General features: G+C 43.7%; 1 protein-coding gene across 3 annotated transcripts in view; it reads left to right on the top strand.

Annotated features, from left to right (window-relative positions):
- The first annotated feature begins 449 nt into the window (after positions 1-449).
- Positions 450-23844, top strand: part of LOC122799471 — a 229918-nt gene continuing 206523 nt past the window's right edge. Inside the window, exons 1-2 of one of the 3 annotated variants that reach the window (XM_044068547.1) lie at positions 450-649; positions 3040-3244. In XM_044068547.1, the coding sequence (XP_043924482.1) occupies positions 636-649; positions 3040-3244 (219 nt within the window). In that variant the 5' untranslated portion in view covers positions 450-635. Of the gene's footprint in view, positions 650-2032; positions 2277-2531; positions 2803-3039; positions 3245-23844 lie in introns of those variants that run through there. The other 2 variants (XM_044068549.1, XM_044068550.1) reach the window with 2 other exon arrangements.

Genomic DNA, 23844 nt, shown 5'->3' on the forward strand with positions numbered 1-23844 from the left:
CACTCTTGACTTTTCCAAAATCAAGTCTGAAAGAGCAGACCTAATGGTACTGTTTGCTGTGAATCTGACTAAATATAATAAGGACAAATGTTACTTATATTGCACAGTGCAAAAGCATTGCATATCCAGTCCAAGCTAAAGCATTTCTGAAAACTGACACTTTAGTTGTAGGACAGTAGTTGTGAGCATGTTAAACAATTCAAATAAAGTAGTACACAGCAAACTATGAAGCAGCAGCTACATGACGCTAATAAAAAAAACTAGATTCTTCGGTTCAGGTGCCCCTCCCTTTGGCCATGACAATGCCACCACCTGCCAATGCCTCACAGAAAAGCAGCTTTACTATCTCTTAGCAGGAGGCCAATCTCTGCTGTAAATCTGCAAAATTAATTATTAAGCCATTGCAAGGGCATGATTTAAGATTATAGGTAAACTGTAAAATTCTGATACACTGGTTTACTGAGACTCTTCTGTTTGCGGTATTGCTGTTTATGGTAAAGATACATTGTTGTCCATCTGCTTTATCTCTGATCACAAAGTAAACAATACAGACTGAAGGATTTTCAGACTTGTCATTCCTGCAGACATTTACAACTTCCTATTTTCTGGATGTCTTTGAGAGGTTACATAAACTAATGGTTTTACACAGGTAGGTCATATAACAAAAGAAAAGTGCTTAGCATCTGATCTAAGGGGGAACAGAATGTCATTTTAAGTACAAAGTCATTTGATCTGAGCAGTGGTAAAAGTAATTAATATTCATGAAGAAAAGTAAATGTTATGCTTCACATTTATCTGTTACAAAAATGTATGTATGAATGCATTGGGGTTGGGAAAGCTATGCACCTTACTGCTATATAAACAGGCAAAAGGGATTCTCAAATAGTAGCTTCAGGAATAGTCTGCTTCTTGGCTCAGCATACAGGTGCTTTAGGATCATACTTACTTGACATTAAGGTACCACTGAATGAATTTGTGGAAGCTGATGAGAATATCGAGAAGAAAATAAAATAAGTGTATGTTCAGAAAATGGACCAGTATAGCATATATTCTGGCAGGAAACTGAATGGGCAGAGACAGAGAAACTGCTGAGTTAAAACGGGAAAAGGAAACACTGCAGTACCCCTATGTCAGTCAAGGGGGGGGGGGGGGGGGTGCAAGTGCTGCATAATAACGGACCAACAAAATTATTTGGAAGACTAGCCTTTGTGACCTTATATTTCATTCCTGGAAGAACTAGCGTTTACCCTGTTGGATATTATCAGGAAACGCAGTACATTCAAAGGTGTGCCAAATCTGTTACTACGATGAGTCATGACCGGGTTTCTAACTACCTCAGGCTTTGCATGCACACTATCTATCAACTGTCCAGATTTTCACAGAATGCCCAGATTTTTGCCCCATATTTGTGGTCCTTTTCTCATAAAATTCTGTTTTCTGGCAAATCATTGAGAACTGAAGTCAGAAAATAATGGCAGACATTTGAGTTTCAGACTCCACGTCCTTCAGAAAAATTAACGCTAATGCAAAACCCGTTATTCTGTCTGCTTTCTAAGTTTAAATGAGAGATGTTTAAAAAGTGTCCCATTTTTTTGGACCTTTGCCCCCCCCCCCCATTATTTATTTGTCCAGATTCCTTGCTCCAAGAGGTTGAGAGCATACCTCTCAACCTTTCAGCGCAAGAAATTTGTTCAACGCCAGAAATAATGGGGGAACAAAGCCACAAAAATAGGGACATATTTTACATATGACTCCTAGAAAGTGGAACATTGTTAGAATAACAGGTTTTGCATTATTATATATTTCCTAAAGGATACAAAGTCTGAAACTCAGATATCTGTCATAATTTATTATTACTGATTGACTTCAATCTTCTGTCACTTGCCAGAAAATCGCACATTTTAAGAGGAACAGCAATAATCTGGACATTCTGCGAAAATCTGAACAGTTGAGAGGTATGGAGGTATGCATGCACAACACCACTTTTCATTACCAGGATATTTGCAAAGTTGGGTCATAGTAAATGTTTAGCTACAATCTGTAATCTGAAGCTGAGAATGCGAGCCTGGAGAGATGTTTGATCGCAATGTATTTCTGTTTAAAAGTGAAGCCTGCTTAGGCTATACTCTAGTTCACCTTTATAAACTATTAAGCTTATATTTATTGATGACCAGCCCTACAACATCCTGGGCCAAACCCGAGATGCGGCTACTGGAGTGGATCTAACAAGCGCATTTAAGGACTTCAGCATAGCTCTTTGGATAACTACATTTTACGTAATTAATTCCATTTTTAAATTATACTACTTATGTCTCTGATGCAAACGGGTAACATATAAATGGTTCATCTTCCAGGTCCGTGCTTACACTTATTAAGGGTATCAGAACTTGTCAGAGATTTGGGATACATGCCTAGGCGTAAAAAGCCGTTGTGGTCATTAGCCTAGTAAACACGTATGAACCGATTATTATTAGTATTGTTATTATTATGCATTAATCGACATATGGGTGGGAGCACTCAGCGTGACGCCTACGACTAATCTGTCACTGATTTTGCCGAATATTTTGGTTTGCTCCTCGTAAAACGTGTGGTTTTATAGCAAATTACTCAAGACCCCAACCACTAGATAATAAGGGGAAACTGAGTTCCGGACTTTATATCTTTCAGATATGTAAAAGCTATTATTCTTGCAACTTTCAAAGTATGTAAGGCCAATATTTTAAATTTGACCTTAATGTTAAGCATGTGTGCTTCGTATTTATTTTGGCTTCACCCAGGACTCTTGCACTAAGAGGATGAAAGGTATGTTGATGTCAAGCATTCAATTTTGGCCGAGTTATACTTTTGATAACCAAGTAGGGTGTGCTGGAGAAAAGAAACAACAATAGTTATTCGGCTTACACAGAGTTGCATTCAAGTGGACATTGCAGGAATCAAACCCAAGAATCTCCGTGCAGCGTGTCACTTCAAAGATTGTACACTTAGTCAGCTGTCTATTCTAAAGCTTATTATTCGATGCATGTAATTTTTATTTTTCAGAGGAAACCAACAAAACAGCAGTAGTATTTCCTGTTCGGAAACAAGTGGAGAAACAACGGTCCAGATGATGGATGCTAACCCCTCGGTTTCTCTCTCATTTTTGTACAAAAACGACCAATTTTATGCTCTATGTGCCGCAGATCTGATGACGGCTTCCCAGGCAGTGAACAACAGCTTTATCAATGAACAAAGGAAACTGGTTTCGGTAAGTTACATTGCATGCCATGTTTTTGTGCAGGGGTGTATGTAGCTAGCAAATTCCATTTTGTACTCAGAAGCTCTTAGTGTTGACCCCCCCCCCCACACACACACACACACACACATACACTTAAATAAACGTAACATTTTCAGGTGATCCCCATAGAACATTTAGATATATTGTTTTTAAGTTAGCAATACTCATTTTGTTAAAGGCATTCATTTTGACAGCTGTAGACATAATATGACTTGAAAAAGCCACGTTGGTATGCTTAGAAAAACATGCCCAGCAGAGTACAACGTAACTACTACTACATTACAAAAATAAAAACATAGTAGAAGAAATCACATATTATACCGGGTCGCCAAAACGTGAAGTTCTTTCAATAACAAAAAACGATGTGCAAATACTGGAAGCGGTAAACTAAAACCGGTATCATTAAAGTGCAGATTATACTTTTAGGTGAAGTACCTCTCAACTATACAGACTTTTGCAGAATGTCCAGATTTTTGGCTCCTATTTTTGGCCTGTTCTTTTTTTTCTTGGCAAATCACTGGAATGATCTCAGGATCGAAGTCACTAAATAATGACATACATTTGAATTTCAGACTTCAAATCCTTCAGAAAATGTGTATTAAAACAAATCATGTTACTCTAGCAGCCTTCTAAGTTTATACGAGCAATATTTAAAATATGTCCCTGTTTGTACCCCCATTTTGTCAAGCTTTGTCCAGATTTTTTGCATTAACAGGCTGAGAGGTGTGATATGTCCATATCGAAGGGTACAGTTTAAGTCAGCAAATGTAAAAGAACCTACGTTTCGACTCGTTTGATCCATTTACTCTCCAGTCTTGCTACATATAGGCTGCCCATTCCAGAGCTGAAGTCATACCTCTCAACCTTTTAGTACAAAAAATCTGGAGAAAGCCTAACATGGGGGGGCGGCAAAAGCTCAAAATAGGGACAGATTTTAAATATTGCTCTTGTAAGCTTAGAAAGTTGCTACAGTAACGGGACTTGTGTTAGCACGTATTTTCTGAAAGATGCCAAGCCTGAAATTAAAAAGTATTTAATTATTTAGTGACTTCAGTCATCAGTGATTTGCTACAAAACCACAAGTTTTATGAAGAACAGACCAAAATATGAGGCAAAAGTCTGGACGGTCTGTGAAAGTCTGGAGAGTTGAGAGGTATCAACAGAGTGACTCCGTGTACTTTGACGCTTTTTTCGACACTGGAATTCAGGAAGTGCTAGTCTTTTCCCGTAGGAGGTCAGCTGTAGGTAATGGGAAACAAAACAGTGATTAGTGATAAATGTGTGTGTGTGTGTGTGTGTGTGTGTGTGTGTGTGTGTGTGGTGGGGGGACCATGTGATCAAACGCCACAGGGTTAGCAAAGTGACAATAGTTTCAGGCTGGGACCACCAAGGACGGTCACCCACGGGGTTATTACAAACACAGTATCCAGGGTAGCAAGTCTGCAGTCATGAAACTTGAAGGGAAAGGGGACTGAAGGAAAATAAGACATCGTGAAAGTACCTTACATCTGCTGTTTAAAGAAGTAAAGTTGTGTAAAATCAATCTTCCACGAGTTAATTCAAGGCAAAACACAGAGTAACCTATACAGCTGAAGTCAATACTTGTTTTCTCGCAACTTTGTGTATGTGAGTTACGATGGAGTTTAACTTAGATTCGTGGGATGGGGACTGTTTTCAGAATTATCCTCTGATTTTGCCATTCTGATGTGTAGAAGCAGTAACACATCAGCTAACAGGTAATACGATTACAGCTGTATCCTTCTGGGTTTCTGTTATTGCCCTCTGCCCTGTTCACACGGTTACTTGTTATTGCGGGTTTGCCCCGTGGTACTAAAGTTTAAGAACAGTTCTGATTAATTAAGTGAACCAGAATGAGAATATTTATTATACAGATTATTATGAGTCTCCGGTGATCCTAATTTTGCCTAATATTTTCCCCATCCCTGGTAAAATGTTTGACTTTCTGTTAAATCACTAAATTTTCATACCTCTAATTCCTTAGAAAACTCATATTGATGAAAACATATGTTCTATTAACGTTCTAAGTGAATCAGACTCGTATTTAAATTTGCCTCTGATTTTGGGCCTTTGTCCATCTTTATTTATTTATTTATTTATTCATTCATTCATTTTGGCTTTGTCTTGGATTTTTGAACAAAGAAGTTGAGAGCTATGCAGATTACTGAAAACGATGATTAGGAAAATCAATGCAGGTATCTGCCCTCTGTGATTACACTGTAACTGCATGCATCATCAGAAACCTGGTATGCCAGAAGCATAAGGTTTTATTTTTGGATAGAGAAAGAGGCAGATTGTGTTTGATGGGTGATTTTTATGTGCATTTTGTATGGGCATATTTTAAGTGTGTGTAAATAATGACAACTGACCAGCAATTGTTGCTTATAGTGGATATAAAAAGTTTACATACCCCTATTAAAATGCCAGGTTTTTGTGATATAAAAAATTAAACCACGATAAATCATTTCAAAACTTTTCCCACCTTTAATTTGACCTACAACCTGTACAATTCAATTGAAAAACAAATTTGTTAGGGGAAAAATATAAAAAATGAAAAATGTACAATACGCTGGTTGCATAAGTGTGCACACCCTTAAACTAATACTTTGTTGTGTGTGCACACCCTTAAACTAATACTTTGTTGAAGCACCTTTTGATTTAATTATATCATTTAGTTTTTTTTTTGGGTAGGAGTCTGTAACAGCATGGCATATCTTGACTTGGCAATATTTGCCCACTCTTCCTTGCAAAAGCTTTCCAATTATGTCAGACTGTGAGATCATCTCTTGTGCATAGCCCTCTTCAGGTCACCCTACAGATTTTCTGTTGGATTTAGGTCTGGGCTCTGGCTGGGCCATTCCAAAAGTTAAATTTTCTTCTGCTGAAGCCATTCTTTTGTTGATTTGGATGTATGCTTGGGGTCATTGCCACGTTGAAAGGTGAAATTCCTCTTCATCTTCAGCTTTCTAGCAAACGCCTGAAGGTTTTGGGCCAAAGGTGACTGGTATTTGGAACTGTTCATAATTCCCTCCACCATGACTAAAACCCCAGTTCCAGCTGAAGAAAAGCAACCCCAAAGCATGATACTGCCATCACCATGCTTCACCATGGGGATGGTGTTCTTTTGATGATGTGAAGTGTTGTTTTTGCGCCAAACGTACCTTTTGGAATTGTGGCCAAAAAGTTCAACCTTGGTCTCATCAGACCATAACACAATTTCCCACATGTTTTTGGGATACGTGATGTATTGTTTTGCAAATTTTAGCCAGGCCTGGATGCTTTTCTGTGTAAGAAAAGGCTTCTGTCCTGCAACCCTGCCCCATAGTCCAGACATATGGAGAATACAAGAGATTGTTGTCACATGTAGTACACAACCAGTACTTTCCAGAAATTTCTGCAGCTCCTTCAGTGTTGCTGTAGGTCTCTTGGCAGCCTCCCTGACCAGTTTTCATCTTGTCGTTTCATCAATTTTGGAGGGATGTCCAGTTCTTTGCAACATCACTGTTGTCCCATATTTTCAAAAAAACAAAGATAAAATGTTATGCTGAAGTCCTGATATACCAAAACAGATAAATCCAGAAAAGAGAAGTAACAGGACACTGCCAAGACGAAGCCAGTAAAATCACCTTTTATTAAAAAGAGTTAGCGCTTTCGGGATAACCCTTCATCAGACATAATTTTAAAACAACAAATACTGCCATATTTAAAATATAAACCATTCAATCATCTGCTCACAAAAAAAAGTGATTTTACTGGCTTCGTCTTGGCAGTGTCCTGTTACTTCTCTTTTCTGGATTGTCCCATATTTTCTCCACTTTTTGATGAATGTCTTCAGTGTGTTCCATGGTATATCCAATGCTGTGGAAATTTTTTGTACTCTTCTCCTGACTGATACCTTTACAATGAAATCCATTTGATGCTTTGTAAGCTCTCTGCGAACCATGGCTTTTGCTGTAGCAGACAACTGAGTAAATGTCAGGAAAATCCTACTAGGACAGCTGAACTTTATTTGGGGTTAATCAGAGTCTCTTTAATTGATAGCAGGTGTGTACCCAAGAAGACTGAATGCTGTAATTAAATCAAAAGGTGCCTCAACAAAGTATTAGTTTAAGGGTGTGCACACACAACAAAGTATTAGTTTAAGGGTGTGCACACTTATGCAACCAGCATATTGTACGTTTTTTATTTTTTTATATTTTTTTCCCCTAAGAGATTTGTTTTTCAGTTGAATTGTACAGGTTATAGGTCACATTAAAAGTGGGAAAAGTTTTAAAATGATTTATTGTGCCCCCAGATTCTCAAAAGCTTGCACGGCGTGCATGATTTGTGTAAGAGGAAATTTTGCCAATATAGCGGCCGAGCGATCCACATACGTGCACGTTTAATGTGTATGAGCGCTGTAGCACTAGTGCTGCATGTTCCCAGCCCCGTATGCAAATCACCCCATTTGCAAGTGAAAACCATGCAAATGAGGAAAATCTGCCATCCAGGATGCAGGAATCAGTGTGTGCAGGACTAGTGTAATATGCAGAAATGTACTCCATTAGTAACCGAGTACGGTACTGCAAACTCCAAAATGGAGTTATGACAGCTCCAAATAAAGGCTGCATATCATTGAGGAAGCATGCCAATGGCCAAGTTGAAGGCCATTGGCATTGCAAACAATGCAAAATGTACAAAATACAACTTTTATGATATGTCCGCCGATCACGGCCGTTGAAGCATAGGGCAGCTGCGCGCAAATGGGATCAGTGGGGAAATAAGAAAATAAACCTGAAAAAAGCAGTCTAACTAAAATCAGTATTCCTCCATGCAAGTCAATGGCAGGCAAAAGACAACCTGGCCAGTGAATACTGGTTGCTAATTGGGGGAGGTAATTTTATGCAAATGAGGGGAAGGATAGTGAATCCCAGTTTTCCCCAGCACGTGAGGCAGGTCCTAACAGTGTAAGAGTATGAATAGCTGAGTGCAAGACTAGGAGGTAGGTAACATCATGTGTGGGAGTGTCAGGCATACTGTCAGTGGATTGGAGCCCTGTGGCGCAGGGATGCATCCAGATTAGCACAGTAAAGCCAGGGTGTGTGTCTAAACCTACCCAGCACGTATGTCAAAATGTAAGTGGGTGTGCGTGCCGCGCAACAGGATCTACAGGAAGATAAAGGAAGTGAACCCAGGAAATAGCAGCAGTGTGCACATTGGAGTATACAGATTTCGCAGTGCGACCTGAGATGAAACAGAAGGGCAATGGGAAGGGAAAGCAGCAGTAGGAAGTTAATCAAGGGGTACTAGGTTTGCTGCTAGGTGAAACGTATCGGAACCAGCCAATTACACAGGCAGCAGACCAGACCAGCCCAGAACGCCACTATAAACTATGCAAACACCTACCCCTCTGGTTTTTCCCACACCCTACACCACTGGTGTAAACAAGCGGGGAACTTTTAACACTCACAGCAGCAAAAGGTTAGGGTATGCAATAGTTCTCATACAACTTGTGGAAGAGGCTGAAGGTGGTGAGGATGGGAATGCTGCTGACCAACCCACAGTGAGGAGACGGAGAAGAGTGTACAGACCCAGGGTAACCTACCAAGGGCTACATGAGCTGGAGATAGTGGAACACTATAGGGTGGACAAGGATTTCCTACAGCAGATTGTTGAGATGTGCTGGCCACTCCTGACACACAGAACTAACAGAGGGGAACCCATCCCAATGGAAATGAAGGTATGTGTAGGCCTAAGAATACTAGCTACAGTACCTTCCAAAGGCCAACTGGGGATATGATGGGGATCTCACAGGCATCAGCATCCAGGGTACTCCACCAGTTCCTGGATGCCATGGCAGCACATGTTGGTGAGCATGTATATTTCCCCCTCATCCGTGAGGCATTGGCCAGCAGCATGCGTCTCTTCCAGCAAATAGCAGAATACCCTGAGGTAGTGGGTGCAATAGACTGCATGAACATATGCATCAAAGCAGACCTAACCATGCATAGGCAGTGTACTACATGCATCCGACATAGGCAGCCCTGCAGCACCACCCTCAATACTGGGACACCCACAAGATAAGGGACTCACACATGCCAGTCAGGAGGGAGGTCACATGCCCAACAACAGTCACAGCCAGCAGGACAGATGTAGACAAACACAAGCAAATGCCATACTATGGCCACTGAATGAGGGATGTGGGTAACCCCCACCCCAGCCTACACGGACAGACTACAGGAGGCCAGATAGTGGGATGTCAGTTGTGATGGCTAGGAAGTCAGAAACTAATGTGTATGCAATCAAAAGATAAGAACGGTAGTACACCAGTATGGCTTAGCCAGCATGATAGGTAAGACTACTGACTGAAATGGACTACAGGACATACCAGTACAGTCCTAGCAAATGTGTACAACTGTCAGGTGTGCCCCCACACCCCACATAGAAATATAGTAACAGTCAGGTGTGCCCCCCCAATCCTGTGTAGAAACATAGAAATAGTCAGGTGTTCCCCCCGCTATGCAGACATGTTGCAGCAGTCAATGCCAAGTGATCGGTGGATACCCTGCAGACACAGCTTGCTACCTGTTGGTGTACAACACAAAGGTCAGCTGTGCAGCACAAATTATCGGACATGCTCCACACATGCAAAGCAGATGGCCTTACTGGGCATGCTCACACACTTGGAGCAATGAAGGCAATGTCAGTCATCTACATACTGAAAGGTCATACTGGGCATGCTTACACACTTAAACACATGAAGGTCATGTATGCAAACACCAGTGTCCAGCAGTTGCAATTGTTAGTGCAGACATGTCAGTATGCACAACTCATGCCTTGCACACACAGTGGATAGGAATACCGGCATATATGTAAGGACAACACACCATAATAAGCCAAAGGTAGATGGATATAGATGTGTGGAAGAGGGTGACCATGACAAGGAGCCATCCACTCCTGTCCCACCCAGCACACAGCCAAAGGGCCCCAAACACATTAGGTGCAGATGTCACACACTGCAGTTACTAGTGATCATTACCTGTCAGCACCACAGACTATGTGGTCCACATGCCAGCTGTGCAACATGGCTGTACAAGGATGTAGTCAGCTAGTTGCCCTATACGCGCACCTGTGACATATGACCCCGTGTGTGGCCATTTGTGGCATGTCACCCCTACATGAATGGTGTAAGGGCCATGCACACACCAGCCACCACATAGCGGTACCCTGGCAAGCCTGCTGAGGTTATCAAATGTGAAATACACCTTTGGGAGAGTTGTATGCCAGTAATCTCCATGGCCTGTCCCATAACTGTGTGCTGTAGTGCGATAGACTAGTTAGGTAGGAGTTCTAACCCCAGACATGGCAACTGTGTGTGTGTGTGTGTGTGAGTGTGTGTCACTGTTCAAATGTGTGTCTGTCTCTCACTGACTGTGTAGAGAACAATGCCTTTTAGGCTACTCACACCCCTTACTATTCACATATCCACCATTGGCAAGGCTGCTGATGTCACCCACCTAGAAATACTCCCCTGGGAAAGCTGTAGCCCAATAATCTCTGTAGCGCATGCTGTAACTGTGTACTGCTGTAGTGTGATACTGTAGTTAGGTAGGAGGTCAAACCCCAGACATGGCAACTGTGCGTGTGTAAGTCTGTGTGTGCATATGTGTGTGTGACTGACTGTGCAGAGAGCAATGCTTTTTAGGCTACTCACACCCCTTACAAGTCAAATACCCACCTTTGGCAAGGCTGCTGATGTCACACACCTTGAAATACACCTCTGGGACTATTGTAGCCCAGTAATCTCCATAGCACGTCCCATAACATCATATGGCCATAGTGTGATTAAGGAGTTAGTTGGGAGTTCTAGCCCCTGACCTGCCAACTTTGTGTGTATACCTGCATGTCTGACTGTGTAGAGAGCAATGCTTTTAGGGTACTCACACCCCTTACATTTCACATAACCAACTTTGGTAAGGCTGCTGATGTCACCCACCTATAAATACTCCCCTGGGAAAGCTGTAGCCCAGTAATCTCTGTAGCGCATGCTCTAACTGCGTACTGCTGTAGTGTGATACTGTAGTTAGGTAGGAGGTCAAACCCCAGACATGGCAACTGTGCATGTGTGCATATGTGTGCATGTCTGTCTGTCACTGACTGTGTATAGAGCAATGCTTTTTAGGCTACTCACACCCCTTACAAGTCAAATGCCCACCTTTGGCAAGGCTGCTGATGTCATGCAACTTAAAATATACCTCTGAGATGATCATACCCCAGTAATCTCTGTAGCACGTCCCATAACATCGTATGGCCATAGTGTGATTAAGGAGTTAGTTGGGAGTTCTAGCCCCTGACCTGCTAACTGTGTGTGTATGCGTACATGTCTGACTGTGTAGAGAGCAATGCTTTTAGGGTAGTCACACCCCTTACATTTCACATACCCAACTTTGGCGAGGCTGCTGATGTCACCCACCTAGAAATACTCCCCAGGGAAAGCTGTAGCCCAGTAATCTCTGTAGTGCATGCTGTAACTGCATACTGCTGTAGTGTGATAATGTAGTTAGGTAGGAGGTCAAACCCCAGACGTGGCAACTGTGCATCTGTGAGTTTGTGTGTGCATGTCTGTCTGTCACTGACTGCATAGACAGCAATGCTTTTTAGGCTACTCACACCCCTTGCAAGTCAAATACCTACCTTTGGCAAGGCTGCTGATGTCACGGACCTTGAAATACACCTCTGGGACGATCGTAGCCCAGTAATCTCCGTAGCACGTCGCATAACATTGTATGGCCATAGTGTGATTAAGGAGTTCATAGGTTCATAGGTTCATAGATTAGTACTAGGCTAAATGCTCTTACGAGCCATTTTAAGCCTAGCCAATTATCCCCTGTGAGATTCAAACCCTGTACCTTGTGTTTGTAAGGCAAACACCTTAACCATTAGGTCACCTTCCCAAGCATCCCGATGATTATGGTAATGGCATGTAGTGTTTTTATCTAGAACACAGAAAGACCCTCAAGTGATTATGATAATAGCATAGAAAGGACTTCCAAGATGGCTGCACATTGAGTAGCAGCTTAACTCTAGCTCTCCCAGTATGAAAATAGAAACTCAGTAGACGTTTGTGTTTATGGGTAAATTTCAGCAACTGGCTAGTAATTGTACTGCCTGGATGCTTGGAAAAAAAGAAATACAGAGCACTTGGGAAAAAATCAGCTACAAAAAGTGAGGAAGAAACACTGACTGGGGAAAGTTCTGCAGCTGTTCAGCAAAAAGAAATGCAACCTCCAGGCATGACTTCCAGTAACCTATAAGAAGATACAAGACAGCTTCACACAGACCTGGTTAAAATAAACAAAACAACAATCGAGTATATCAAAACAACAAAATGCTGGAAAAATATGGAAGAAGGTTTAAACACATATTCAGATGAGGTGATAGAGCTGCAAAAATCAGAGGCTGAAATGAAGAAAAGGTTGAATATGAGACTGCTCCGGAAGAGATGTTTAAAAAATAATAGAATTAGAGGACAGAGCGCTTAGGGAAAACCTGATATTTTCAGCTATGCCAGAGAAGCTGGAAGGAACAGATTGCATTAATTTTATCAAAGCATAAATAAGCAGCTGGACTGGTATTCCACAGCAGGAATTGGTAGTTGAAAGGGCACACTGTGTGTATGCTCCAAACATTAGCTGTCAGAAAGCAACCTAGACCTTTAATAGTAAAGATGCAATCCTACCAGCAGAAGGAGTTAATTATGACAAAACTCTGGCAGAAGGACAAAATACTAAAAGTGGCAGGCAGCACAGTTTTTTTGTGAAGAATGATTACTCATTGTACACCAGGCAGAAGATGAGCAAATTCATTCCACTATTCAGGGAATGTCAAGACGCAGGTGTGAGATTCAAACTTCTGTAGCTAGCTGTCTTCAAGGTATTCTTCCCTGGAGGGGACAAAATCATTTAGTGATGAAGTACATGCAAAGAAGGCAATACAAAAGTTTGCTGAACAAAAAGTAAGCTGTGAAACAGGAGGAGATTCTGCTTCTTGTTCTTCTGGTAATAAAGACCACAGAGAGACTGTACCAGTGAAACCTTTTACACCATTTCAACGTGAAATGTTGGAGAGAAGGAAGGGTGCATGAGGGTTGACTAGAAGAATCAAGAGTACATTGGAAATGAAGAAGAGACAGGATTTGGAAGATGGATGTGAACAGTAATAAAACCAGTAACTGGTAGTTCTAGCCCCTGACCTGCCGACTGTGTGTGTATGCGTGCATGTGTGACTGTGTAGAGAGCAATGCTTTTAGGGTACTCACACCCCTTACATTTCACATACCCAACTTTGGCAAGGCTGCTGATATCACCCATCTAGAAATATACCCCTGGGAAGGCTGTAGCCCAGTAAACTCTGTAGCACATCCTGTAACTGTGTACTGCTATAGTGTGATAAACTAGTTAGGTAGGAGTACCAACCCCAAACCTGGCAACTGCGTGTGTGAGTGTGTCTGTGTTTGTATGCATGTTTGACTGTGTAGAGAGCAATTCTTTTTAGGCTACTCACACCCCTTACAAGTCAAATACCTACCTTTGGCAAGGCTGCTGATGTCACACACCTTGAAATACACCTCTGGGACGATCATAGCCCAGTAATCTCTGTAGCACGTCCCATAACATCGTATGGCCATAGTGTGATTAAGGAGTTAGTTGGGAGTTCTAACCCCCGACCTGCCGACTGTGTGTGTATGCGTGCATGTGTGACTGTGTAGAGAGCAATACTTTTAGGGTACTCACACCCCTTACATTTCACATACCCACCTTTGGCAAGGCTGCTGATGTCATGCACCTAGAAATACACCTCTGTGAAGGTTGTCGACCAGTAATCACCATAACACATCCTGTAACTGCATACTGCTGTATTGTGAATTAGAAGCGTGGTTGGGTTCCATCCCCACATATGGCATTTCTGGATGTATTTTGTGTGTGTCACTGTCTGTGTAGGGAGCAATGCATTTTAGATTAGTCTCTCACAGTCATTTTGCGAACACCACTAGAACGAACGGCAATGTTCTACACTGTGGTGCAGTAGTCACGGACCTTAGGGTTAGGGCTTGGGTTAAGGATAGTGGATAGCCCTACTAGGTATCCACTATCCTTAACCCAAGCCCTAACCCCAAGGTCTGTGACTACCACACCACAGTGGAGGACATAGGTCCGTGACTACTGCACCATGAAGGACATACAAATTCCTCCACTGTGGTGCAGTAGTCATGGACCTTAGGGTTAGGGCTTGGGTTAAGGATAGTGGATAGCCCTACTAGCTATCCACTATCCTTAAACCAAGCCCTAACCCTAAGGTCTATAACCATTCGCTCAAGTAGTGTTCGTGAAAGTGCACTTTCGGTGAAGTGCACTTTCGCGTTAGTGGGCATTTACTACCGGATTTTGAAGTAGTATAATTTCGATCTTCGGTAGTAGACCCATGTCAGTACCTATTGTGTAGTATGTGGCCATGTCACCCATGTACCAGTGGTCATACTGTTACAGGCCAGGCAGGGGTGTGTGAATACATGACCTATGGTAGACATCATATACCGGTCATTATGTGTTATACCCATCTACATGGCCATCCACATCCATATTGTCAGGCATGGTACACATGTGTAGCACTAAGGGCTTATGTGTATACCTCTGGACTGTACAGACTGTGTCAGACCCTCCACATATATTGGCCAATATCTCTGCTGCAGTCCACAGTGGCATTACATGCTAGCAGCGGTACTGTACACTGATGTCCTTTGAATGTTGTTCAGTAACCAATGACACACATGTTACAAGCAGATGTGACCTCCCACACACACCATGTCTTTGAAGACAATCTCAATGACAGTAGCATTAGTCTACTAGTATACCTGCTATACATAGCTGACATCTCCTGCAACTACTACACTGGGAACATATGGGCTGGGGTTGGCCTACACTTCATGTCCAGGATGTATGGTGGGAATATATGTACATATACTTATCCAGATACCAGATATATGATTGCACGTCTACTACACCCAATTAATACTGTCATGGCAACTGCCTACTATAGATTTCCACATCATGTGTACGTGATCCCATTACATCTCCTGTGTGATGGGCGTCCATCCTGTGTGTGGGCAGCAGTGCTACTGACAGCATGTAGTAATACCCCTTACAGGAGGACTGGCACACTCAGGGCAGCCACATATTTGTAGGAGGATCAGGAAGTACAGACAGACTGCGAGCAGAGTTGTGTTATGCTTTGTACAGTACTGGTGTTACAGGGTGTGGGTGTACATACTAGTTTGCCATGGAATGCAGTCTGTCTGCATAGCACACAACTGTGGGCCTACCCTCATGCCGGCCTGAGCTGTGCCTATCATGTCTTGTCTGTCCACCACACAGGTCTTGTGTCAGATAATACACAGGCAGTGTGTGTGTTGCGTGTTACTTCATCCATGACCATCTCTACAATCAATTTCCTGACTAAGGATATGTTAAGACTATCCTGTAACACCTGCACCTTGCATAGTGTATGGCAACAGTTGTCCACATATGTGCCTATATTCCAGCCTCTGTCCATCACCTACATACCAAGCTTTCCACATATGTCAGGATGTCGGTGGTTGATCCATAGTGGGCTGGAAGTATAACACACTGCCATGTCTGCCATCAGTCCACTGCCATTGTAACCCCCACACGTGTGGTGGGGCTGGGGCCATATATGTGTGGGCACCACCTACATAATACATGTGTGCCCTCATGCAATGCAGAGCCCAGTGTATGTAACAGTGGTATATGGCCCTGTATTATTGAGTCTAGGGGGGAGTACCAGAAATGACCTAGGCTGATACAAAATGTGGGGGTATCAGGGCTGAGCTGCCTTAAGGTATCTGGATGTACAGTATCATATACTTCACTTATATATGCATTACAGACATGGATCTAGGTAATGCAGGACTACTGTCCCCTGCCATACAAACTGTTCTGTGTTGGTGTGCTTGTGATGGTGTCAGTTATGCCATGTTATGTAGCAGTTACAACCCATGTGGTCATATGATGTCTATACCACCTACTCTGTTTGTACAGTGTGTAGATAGAGGCTGCTGAACTACACACCTGGATTTCATACAGTTGATTGTTAGGTATCCTGTGGCCCAGTGTGTCTTTCCTTTTGTACAATGTGAATGGCTTGGCCTGGACAGCAACAGCTGTGAACCTTTCCAGACTACTGTATGACTGTAACTGGTCCACTGTAGCATCACTCCATTGATATAGTTGTCAGTGTCTGAACAGCTATATGGCATGGCATGTAGAACTGTAATAGTACACGATTAAAGGTTTCCATGTCTGTAAACCTGTGGGTGTTGTTTTACCTATGACCTCTCTGTGGGTGTATGTTACAGGCAACAATTGTCATTTGTATGAGTGGCACATACAGTATCCGGTCATTCAGGGGTCAACTGTAGGTATACTGGCTGTTCCATATTGTATGCACCTTTCACTTATGTATCTTACTGTACGTATAACTGTGTGTGTATATGTGTAGTCACATGTATATAAACATATATATATATATATATATATATATATATATATATATATATATATACATTACTCATGAGAGCCAGGCTGTACTGCATGATATGTTACCAATGCCAGACTGAAATCATACAGGTGGGATGTAGTACAGGTAACATTGTGTGCCCATGTTATCAATGGCCCTGGTTATGGGATCTCCAACACTTGGTAGTGTATTGCAGGGTAGATGTGTTTGGCTGGGGGGATGCCTATTTGTACAACTCGTATAGTGTGTGGTGCCTCTCAACCCCATTAATGTAACATGTAGCCTGTTACAGTCCTCTCCCTAACAGCTACATGTGCCTTGCAGTACCAGCACAACAGTGTTGTACCAATGGGTCGGTAGGCATGGGAATCCCATTGAGGTCTGCCATGTGTGTTTATGTGTGCATGTGTGCATATCTGTAGGGTACACCATACTGAGTCCACATACTCCTATTACAATACACATTGCCACACAGTAGTATGGATATTGTTGTTGTCGCCTGTAGGTGTGGCAACGCAATGCAACACCCTACTATGCCTGTGGCATGTGCATCACATGCATATCCCTGTGGTACCACTGTTGTGATATGCAATGGGCTGTTTTGGCGTTGTGGCCAATGTGTGATAGTGGGCATGTCAGAGTATCAAGATGGGTTACAGTGTGTACAATATCCAGTGGGGGATGTGGGTGCTGTATACACTGTCTTTACACCATGGTACACCTGGTATATGGCCCATGTACTACTCTCAGGTGGCCAATGTCACCATCACCCATACAGGTAACAGATAACAGAATACAGCCCAGTTACACATGTGCTGTGTACAGCCTACCTGTAACACATTGGACACATGGACTAGTTAGTTAGCAAGTATACAATCGGGTCTCTAAAATGTGTGTCTACCTGTTATGTGTCAGTCAATGTGTATATGATGGTATGACACAATATGTATTCTCCACATACAAACATTACATCCCCCATTACCATATTGTACGTGCCTGTGGATGGTCTGCATGTAGCACGCGACCTGGTACACACCTCACCTGTGGTGTCATGTGTGCAATGACAACCACACAGTTCAGTAGCACTACATACCTGGGTTGGGGTCTAGACACAGTGTCGCCAAGTAAGGATGTGTGTGTATGTGAATGGGTTGACATAAGGGTGCAGATTATACATGTACCAGCAGGCCACTGGTCAATTTTGCACAGCCAATAACTGTTATAAATACCTGTGGCATGTGTGCAACTGTACACCACATATGTCATGGCCATGGTGTCATCACACTGACATACCCTTGTAGAATATGACTGCAGACAATCCTTCTGCTGACACATGCATGCCTGCAGCACAAATGGATGACAGTATGGGGATAACAATTGGTGTTACCAACAGCTGAGATGCATCATAGCTGCATGGCTACACTACCTGACATGTATGCAGTACACATTACCCCTGACTACATTCTACACTGCAGTACATTGTGGCACTCTATCACAGTCACTGTGTGCATCAGAACCATGTTATCCTTTCCCTGCATCGATGTTATAGATGACAGGGATGTGGCACAGGTATCATCATATGCACAGAGTGTGTGAAAGTCATCTTAGCTGCATGGCTACACTATATGCAGTACACATTAGCCCTGACTACATTCTACACTGTGGTATGTTGTGGCACTCCATTACAGTCACTGTGTGCATCTGAACTATAGTAGCCTGCCCCTGCAGCGATGTTATGGATGACAGGGATGTGGCACAGGTGTCATCATATGCACAGGGTGTCACCATGTATGTGGGTGAGGGGTGTGGTTCATTGATTGGGAAGTGGTGTGTGTCAGTATGGGGTCACCCTAGATGTGGTTGTATAGTGTGTGGGTATGCATGAGGTCTGCCATGTGGCTGCCCTATATGGGTGATGTTGGACAGCTGCAGACCATACCTGCCAGGGTGTGCAGTTCACTGCCTCCGGCCATGGACACGCTGACTGTGCCTGCCAGGGGTTCCATGGGTACATGCAGGTACAGACTTTGAGGTGCTACTCTCCCCTGATGATGACATATGTCTGCTGAAACCATGTCCCACCTGGGACTGACCAGGGCCACATGCACAAGGCCTGCTGTGGTATGGTGTGGACAGCAGCCTCTGTGGTGTGCTGGGGTTGGTACTGCCACTATGGGAGTGGCTGGGCATCCTGGCATGTCCACGTTGACCGCCAGCTGTTGATGTCTCTGGCCTATGCCCATGCAGCCTTCGCTCCACTCCCACCACACATTCTAGCACAGACATACCATGGTCGAGGAGGTCAACCATCTCACCCCACCATCTATCCATGACCTCGGTACATTCACGGAAGGCACCACAGAGTTCATGGAGGTTGCCACTTACAGCTATGAAAGTAGACCTCTGCAGCCCCAGATCCTGTCTGGTGTGCATTTCCATATGTGCCTGTGCCTCCATTATGGCCTGAAACATGCTCCTGGTGGTACCAGTTGTGGCGCCTCTGCCAGGGGCATGATGACTTGCGGTCCTCCCATGAGCACCACGGTATATCTGCTGATGTGATGGCCTTCAAGATATCTGGCTAAGCCAACTGTGACCTGACACAGCTGGCATGGATACCACATTTTCCTGGTCATTGCCACCAAGCGCCAACTGTCCCTTTGCTATGGCCACATGTGATGGGGTTTGTAGGGGCACTGTAACTGTGTGCGGGCATGGGGTGGCTAGGAGGGAGATGACACATGTTGGTGCAGTGTTGGCCTCTGACAACCCCACCTGTGCCTCACCTGTACCATCATTATCATCATTGGTGTCTGTAGGGACACCTACCTCAGTTTGCATGCAGGAGGGACCCTGACCCACCTCGCCACCTGTGGGAGAAACAAATACACATGTTAAGACCTGTGCAGCATTGCATAACAGTATACACACACTCACACACACTCACACTGACAGCCACCTTACTACCTCACTTTCCCTGAGTTTACAGACAGTCCCACAGTCAGTTACATACATCCTGCATGTCACTTGCTAATATACATGCATCACTACTGCCCATTAACATATCATTCCTCTCCATGCCTACACATGTGGTTACAACACCTGACCTGTTACTCCATCATCTCCCTGACTTGGGTGGAGTAGATTGTACATGACCTCACTGCTGTCACCCTGTATTACCCTGTGTATGGGCAGTAATGGTGTACGAGGCCCCTATATGGTCGGGGATGCTAGATTCAGTACATATGTTACACACCAGAGCCTCATGCTACAGTCTTGCTCAGTCCATGCCACATCTGCTGCACAAGCGACCCATCATGCAGACAACAGTACTACCCGGATACACACACTGATGTGCTGTGGTAATTCCCCATTGCATTTGTAGCGCTGCATATGTGGGTAGCCAGTTACCTATCTGCTGCTGGCAATATGATGTGTATACCTGGTATGTACTGCACCTCCCAATGCATGCTCCATGCTACAGACCTTGTTATGCTATCAGCTGTCCTGTGTTCACATACCTGACAGGTTGTCCTGGTGTCCCATGTCTCACTCTATGTACAGCACAATCCCAAGGGGAAGTACAGCCATGCGGTTGATCCCACTATCGCCTGTGCATACATGGACATCCACCCCCCCCCCACACACACACACACATCTGACATGCATCATCCACACTCTACTAGATTGCACTTACAAACACAATCGAGACACACAAGCACACACACCCCACACTCCTACATGTGGATTTGAACAACATTTGTACACACAGTCCTTCCAATACCCTTCTGTCAACATGTATTACATATGGTGCTCAACAGTATGTGGTGCAACTATAGTGGCATCATGCTAGTGGCAGTATGCATGTGTGTGAGGCATGGGCTGTGTTGGTAGGTGATGGCCCTTCCCCATGTTAACACTGCTCCCATGTACAAAGTGTTACTGTGGACCTGTTCTACCCCCTGACTTGTACTGTGCACCATACCTCATAGGTGTAGAAACCATTGATGCATCTGTAGTACTGTGTCAGTTATGTCAGCTCCAATGCTCACAGCCCGATGTATTGTAGCAAGTCATACCTGGGTTGATATGTGAGCAGCTATCAGTTGTGGATGGCTGATATCTGCGTTAGAGATCACAACATCAGTAATGCATGTATGACCAGTACAGAACTATTACACTGACAACCAGCGGAAGTTACCATGGCTGTGGGGGGTGCCCTACACATGTCCAAGACCTCTGCATGGTTGCAAGGTCTATTCATGTGCACATCCCTTGGAGTGCCCACACTGCTGTCATGAGTGCTGTGGGGTCAGGGTTACATCTGGAACATTTACTTAACCTTATTGTGTGCAGCTGCAGCCATGGTGGTGTTGTCACACATGTCCCTACTGTAGGCCATGTGTCCTGACACACTTCGCATCCCTGTGGACACATTGCACATTGACAGGATGTTAATTATCTTGAATGTGTCTGTTGTACCCTTCCGATACCCCAGTATTGTCTCTACTGTGATGCAGTGCATTTCACAGCAACAAAACGTGAACATGTACAGCATGCAGTATGAGTAGGTGTGTTAGAAATGTGCATGGGATATCCCATGGCTATTACATGCCCAGTTCATCATCATGCATAAACACGAACCATACTCACTGGCTATGGGCTGCAGCTGTGCTGGTATCCTGAAGGGACCTACATAGGAGTGTGAGAAAGCTAATGTCAGTGGCCACAGCTGTGGCATTCACAAAAGGTGAGTGCAGCTTTATGTTACATCAACAGTAGAATTACACAATATTACAGCTTATATACAACTGTTTATTACTACTACACAGAAGCAGACTATGTGTATGACATCTCAGTTTTGCATGATGTATCTGTACAGATGCAGATGCATACACAAGAGTGGGGTACCGATGTGCCCTGGGGCCTTACCTGCATGCTCCTCATCTGGTATGTCATTGGCACCCACCTCCAAGATGTGCCCTGCCAGGTGTTGATGCTGCAGGTGGCCAGGTACCACAAGGCCGCTGAGAAGTTCCTCCACACGGGTGAGGGGTGGATGGGTGGGTTGCCCCCCTGTTGCAAGGTGGTCCCCCCTTACAGCAGCTGCAGGCCGACATACATGGTGAAGCAAGTCAGTGCAATGATGCCGGACCTGCTCATAGCTGCGGTTATGCAGTCCAACATCATTGACCCTGTAGACTAGCTTGTTTCACAGGGCGGTCCTCTCCTGCTGGTCGTGGGCTGTCCGCCCAAACAGCAGTTCGTAGTGCTATACCAGGTGGTCGATAATCTCTGTCTCAGTGGCACTGTATGTGGGAAGATGACTATGTGACATGTTTCCTGGAAGACATAAAGATGGAAACAGGTCTGAGCCACCCATACAGCAGGGTTATCATAGTTCTTAATACACATATTTGTCTCCCCCACCATATCAGCTACAACAAACTGTTCACAGACTGCAATAGTTATGGCAGCTGCTTACCTACCATTGGGACATATGTTATATTGTACCAAGCTTTGTGCTATGTGCGTGTGCCATGCTTTGTGCTATGTGTTTGTAGCCATGCTCCCTATGGGAACACTTATCTTTGCTGGCCTGTTACAGACTATTTCACCTGCATGCCATTGTCAATGCCACTATATATATATGTGTATAAATATACATCTATGTACATATATGTGTAGATATATGCTGTACATTGTTGATATACCTATGTCTATATGAGTATCTGTGTATCTGTACACATACACGTCACATTCTGTAGCACACAGATATGTGGAGTGCATACAGACATCTGGTCTGCATTTTGTAACTGTCTTTCATTCACAGCTGCACTGTTCTGCCTTGCTGCAACATAGACAGGTGCCACATGTGAGCACAGACTAACATTAGGGTAGTAAATATGGTGTGAGATTGCTGGTACGCCTATTACACACCTATGGCATTTGTGCATGCTACATTACACATTAACATGACTGTCCTGGAAGTGGTGTGCTCTGACACCCATGTGTCTATCATGACGGCAGTACTTCCACCACCAGCTATTGTCCACACTAACATAACATACACAGATATATGGCTGACATCTTTATCATTCATTGCTGATCTGCACAGTTAGCGGGTATGTCCCACTGCTTACAGGGACAGACAGTATTGTCCAGAGCAGTTGTTCAGTGGGACATCATTACAGGAACAACTACAGATGGCACATATCAAACATTCAGCATCATATATCCTATAAATCTATACCATATACTACATTAAATTACATACAGTTATGTTTTACATACCTTTTATTCTTTGGACGAGTGTGACGCCTTCCCGGTTTTGGCCTGTAGGTTTTTGTTTCCCACTGTGTGTGAGTTTCGTTTTATATTTTCTTTTTTTTTCCTCTCTCTCTCTCTCTCTCTCTCTTACTGTCTCTCTCCCTCTCCAGTAGAGTGAATAAGTTGGTTTTGAATGGATTTCAGCATGGCTTTTGTAGGTGATGCACATGATCAGGTGATGGGCTCTGTACCAATCAGTGTGCAACAGTTGCTGACTGCGTGCAGCCTGCTGTGTAGTGATTCAAGTTAACCATTGGCATGGCAACCCAGTACTATAAATTGCTTACTCATGTGGGCGTTGTCCCTTCACCTTTCCAGTATGGAGGACATCCTTCCTGTATGTGGACAGCAGTGTTACAGACGGCAGGTTGCAGTACCTATTACAGCGGGGCTTGCAGACACAAGGCAACTACACAATCCTAATCGGTTCCAGACCTACAGAGAGAGTAAGTAGTGTTGTTATGTGCATTGTATATTGCTGGTCTTGCAGTGTTTGCGTGTACATAGTAGTTTAGGATGGAATGCAGTCTGTCTGCATAGCTCTCAACAGTGGGCCTATCCACATGATAGCCAGTGGATTGACTGTTTGCTTTTGCCTGTGCACCACACAGGTCTTGTCCTAGATATATCCCCGGCAATCTGTCTGTTGC

This window comes from Protopterus annectens, chromosome 4.part0 (genome assembly GCF_019279795.1).
Source record: "Protopterus annectens isolate FY-2018-M chromosome 4.part0, PAN1.0, whole genome shotgun sequence".
Classification (NCBI taxonomy): Eukaryota; Metazoa; Chordata; order Ceratodontiformes; family Protopteridae; genus Protopterus; species Protopterus annectens.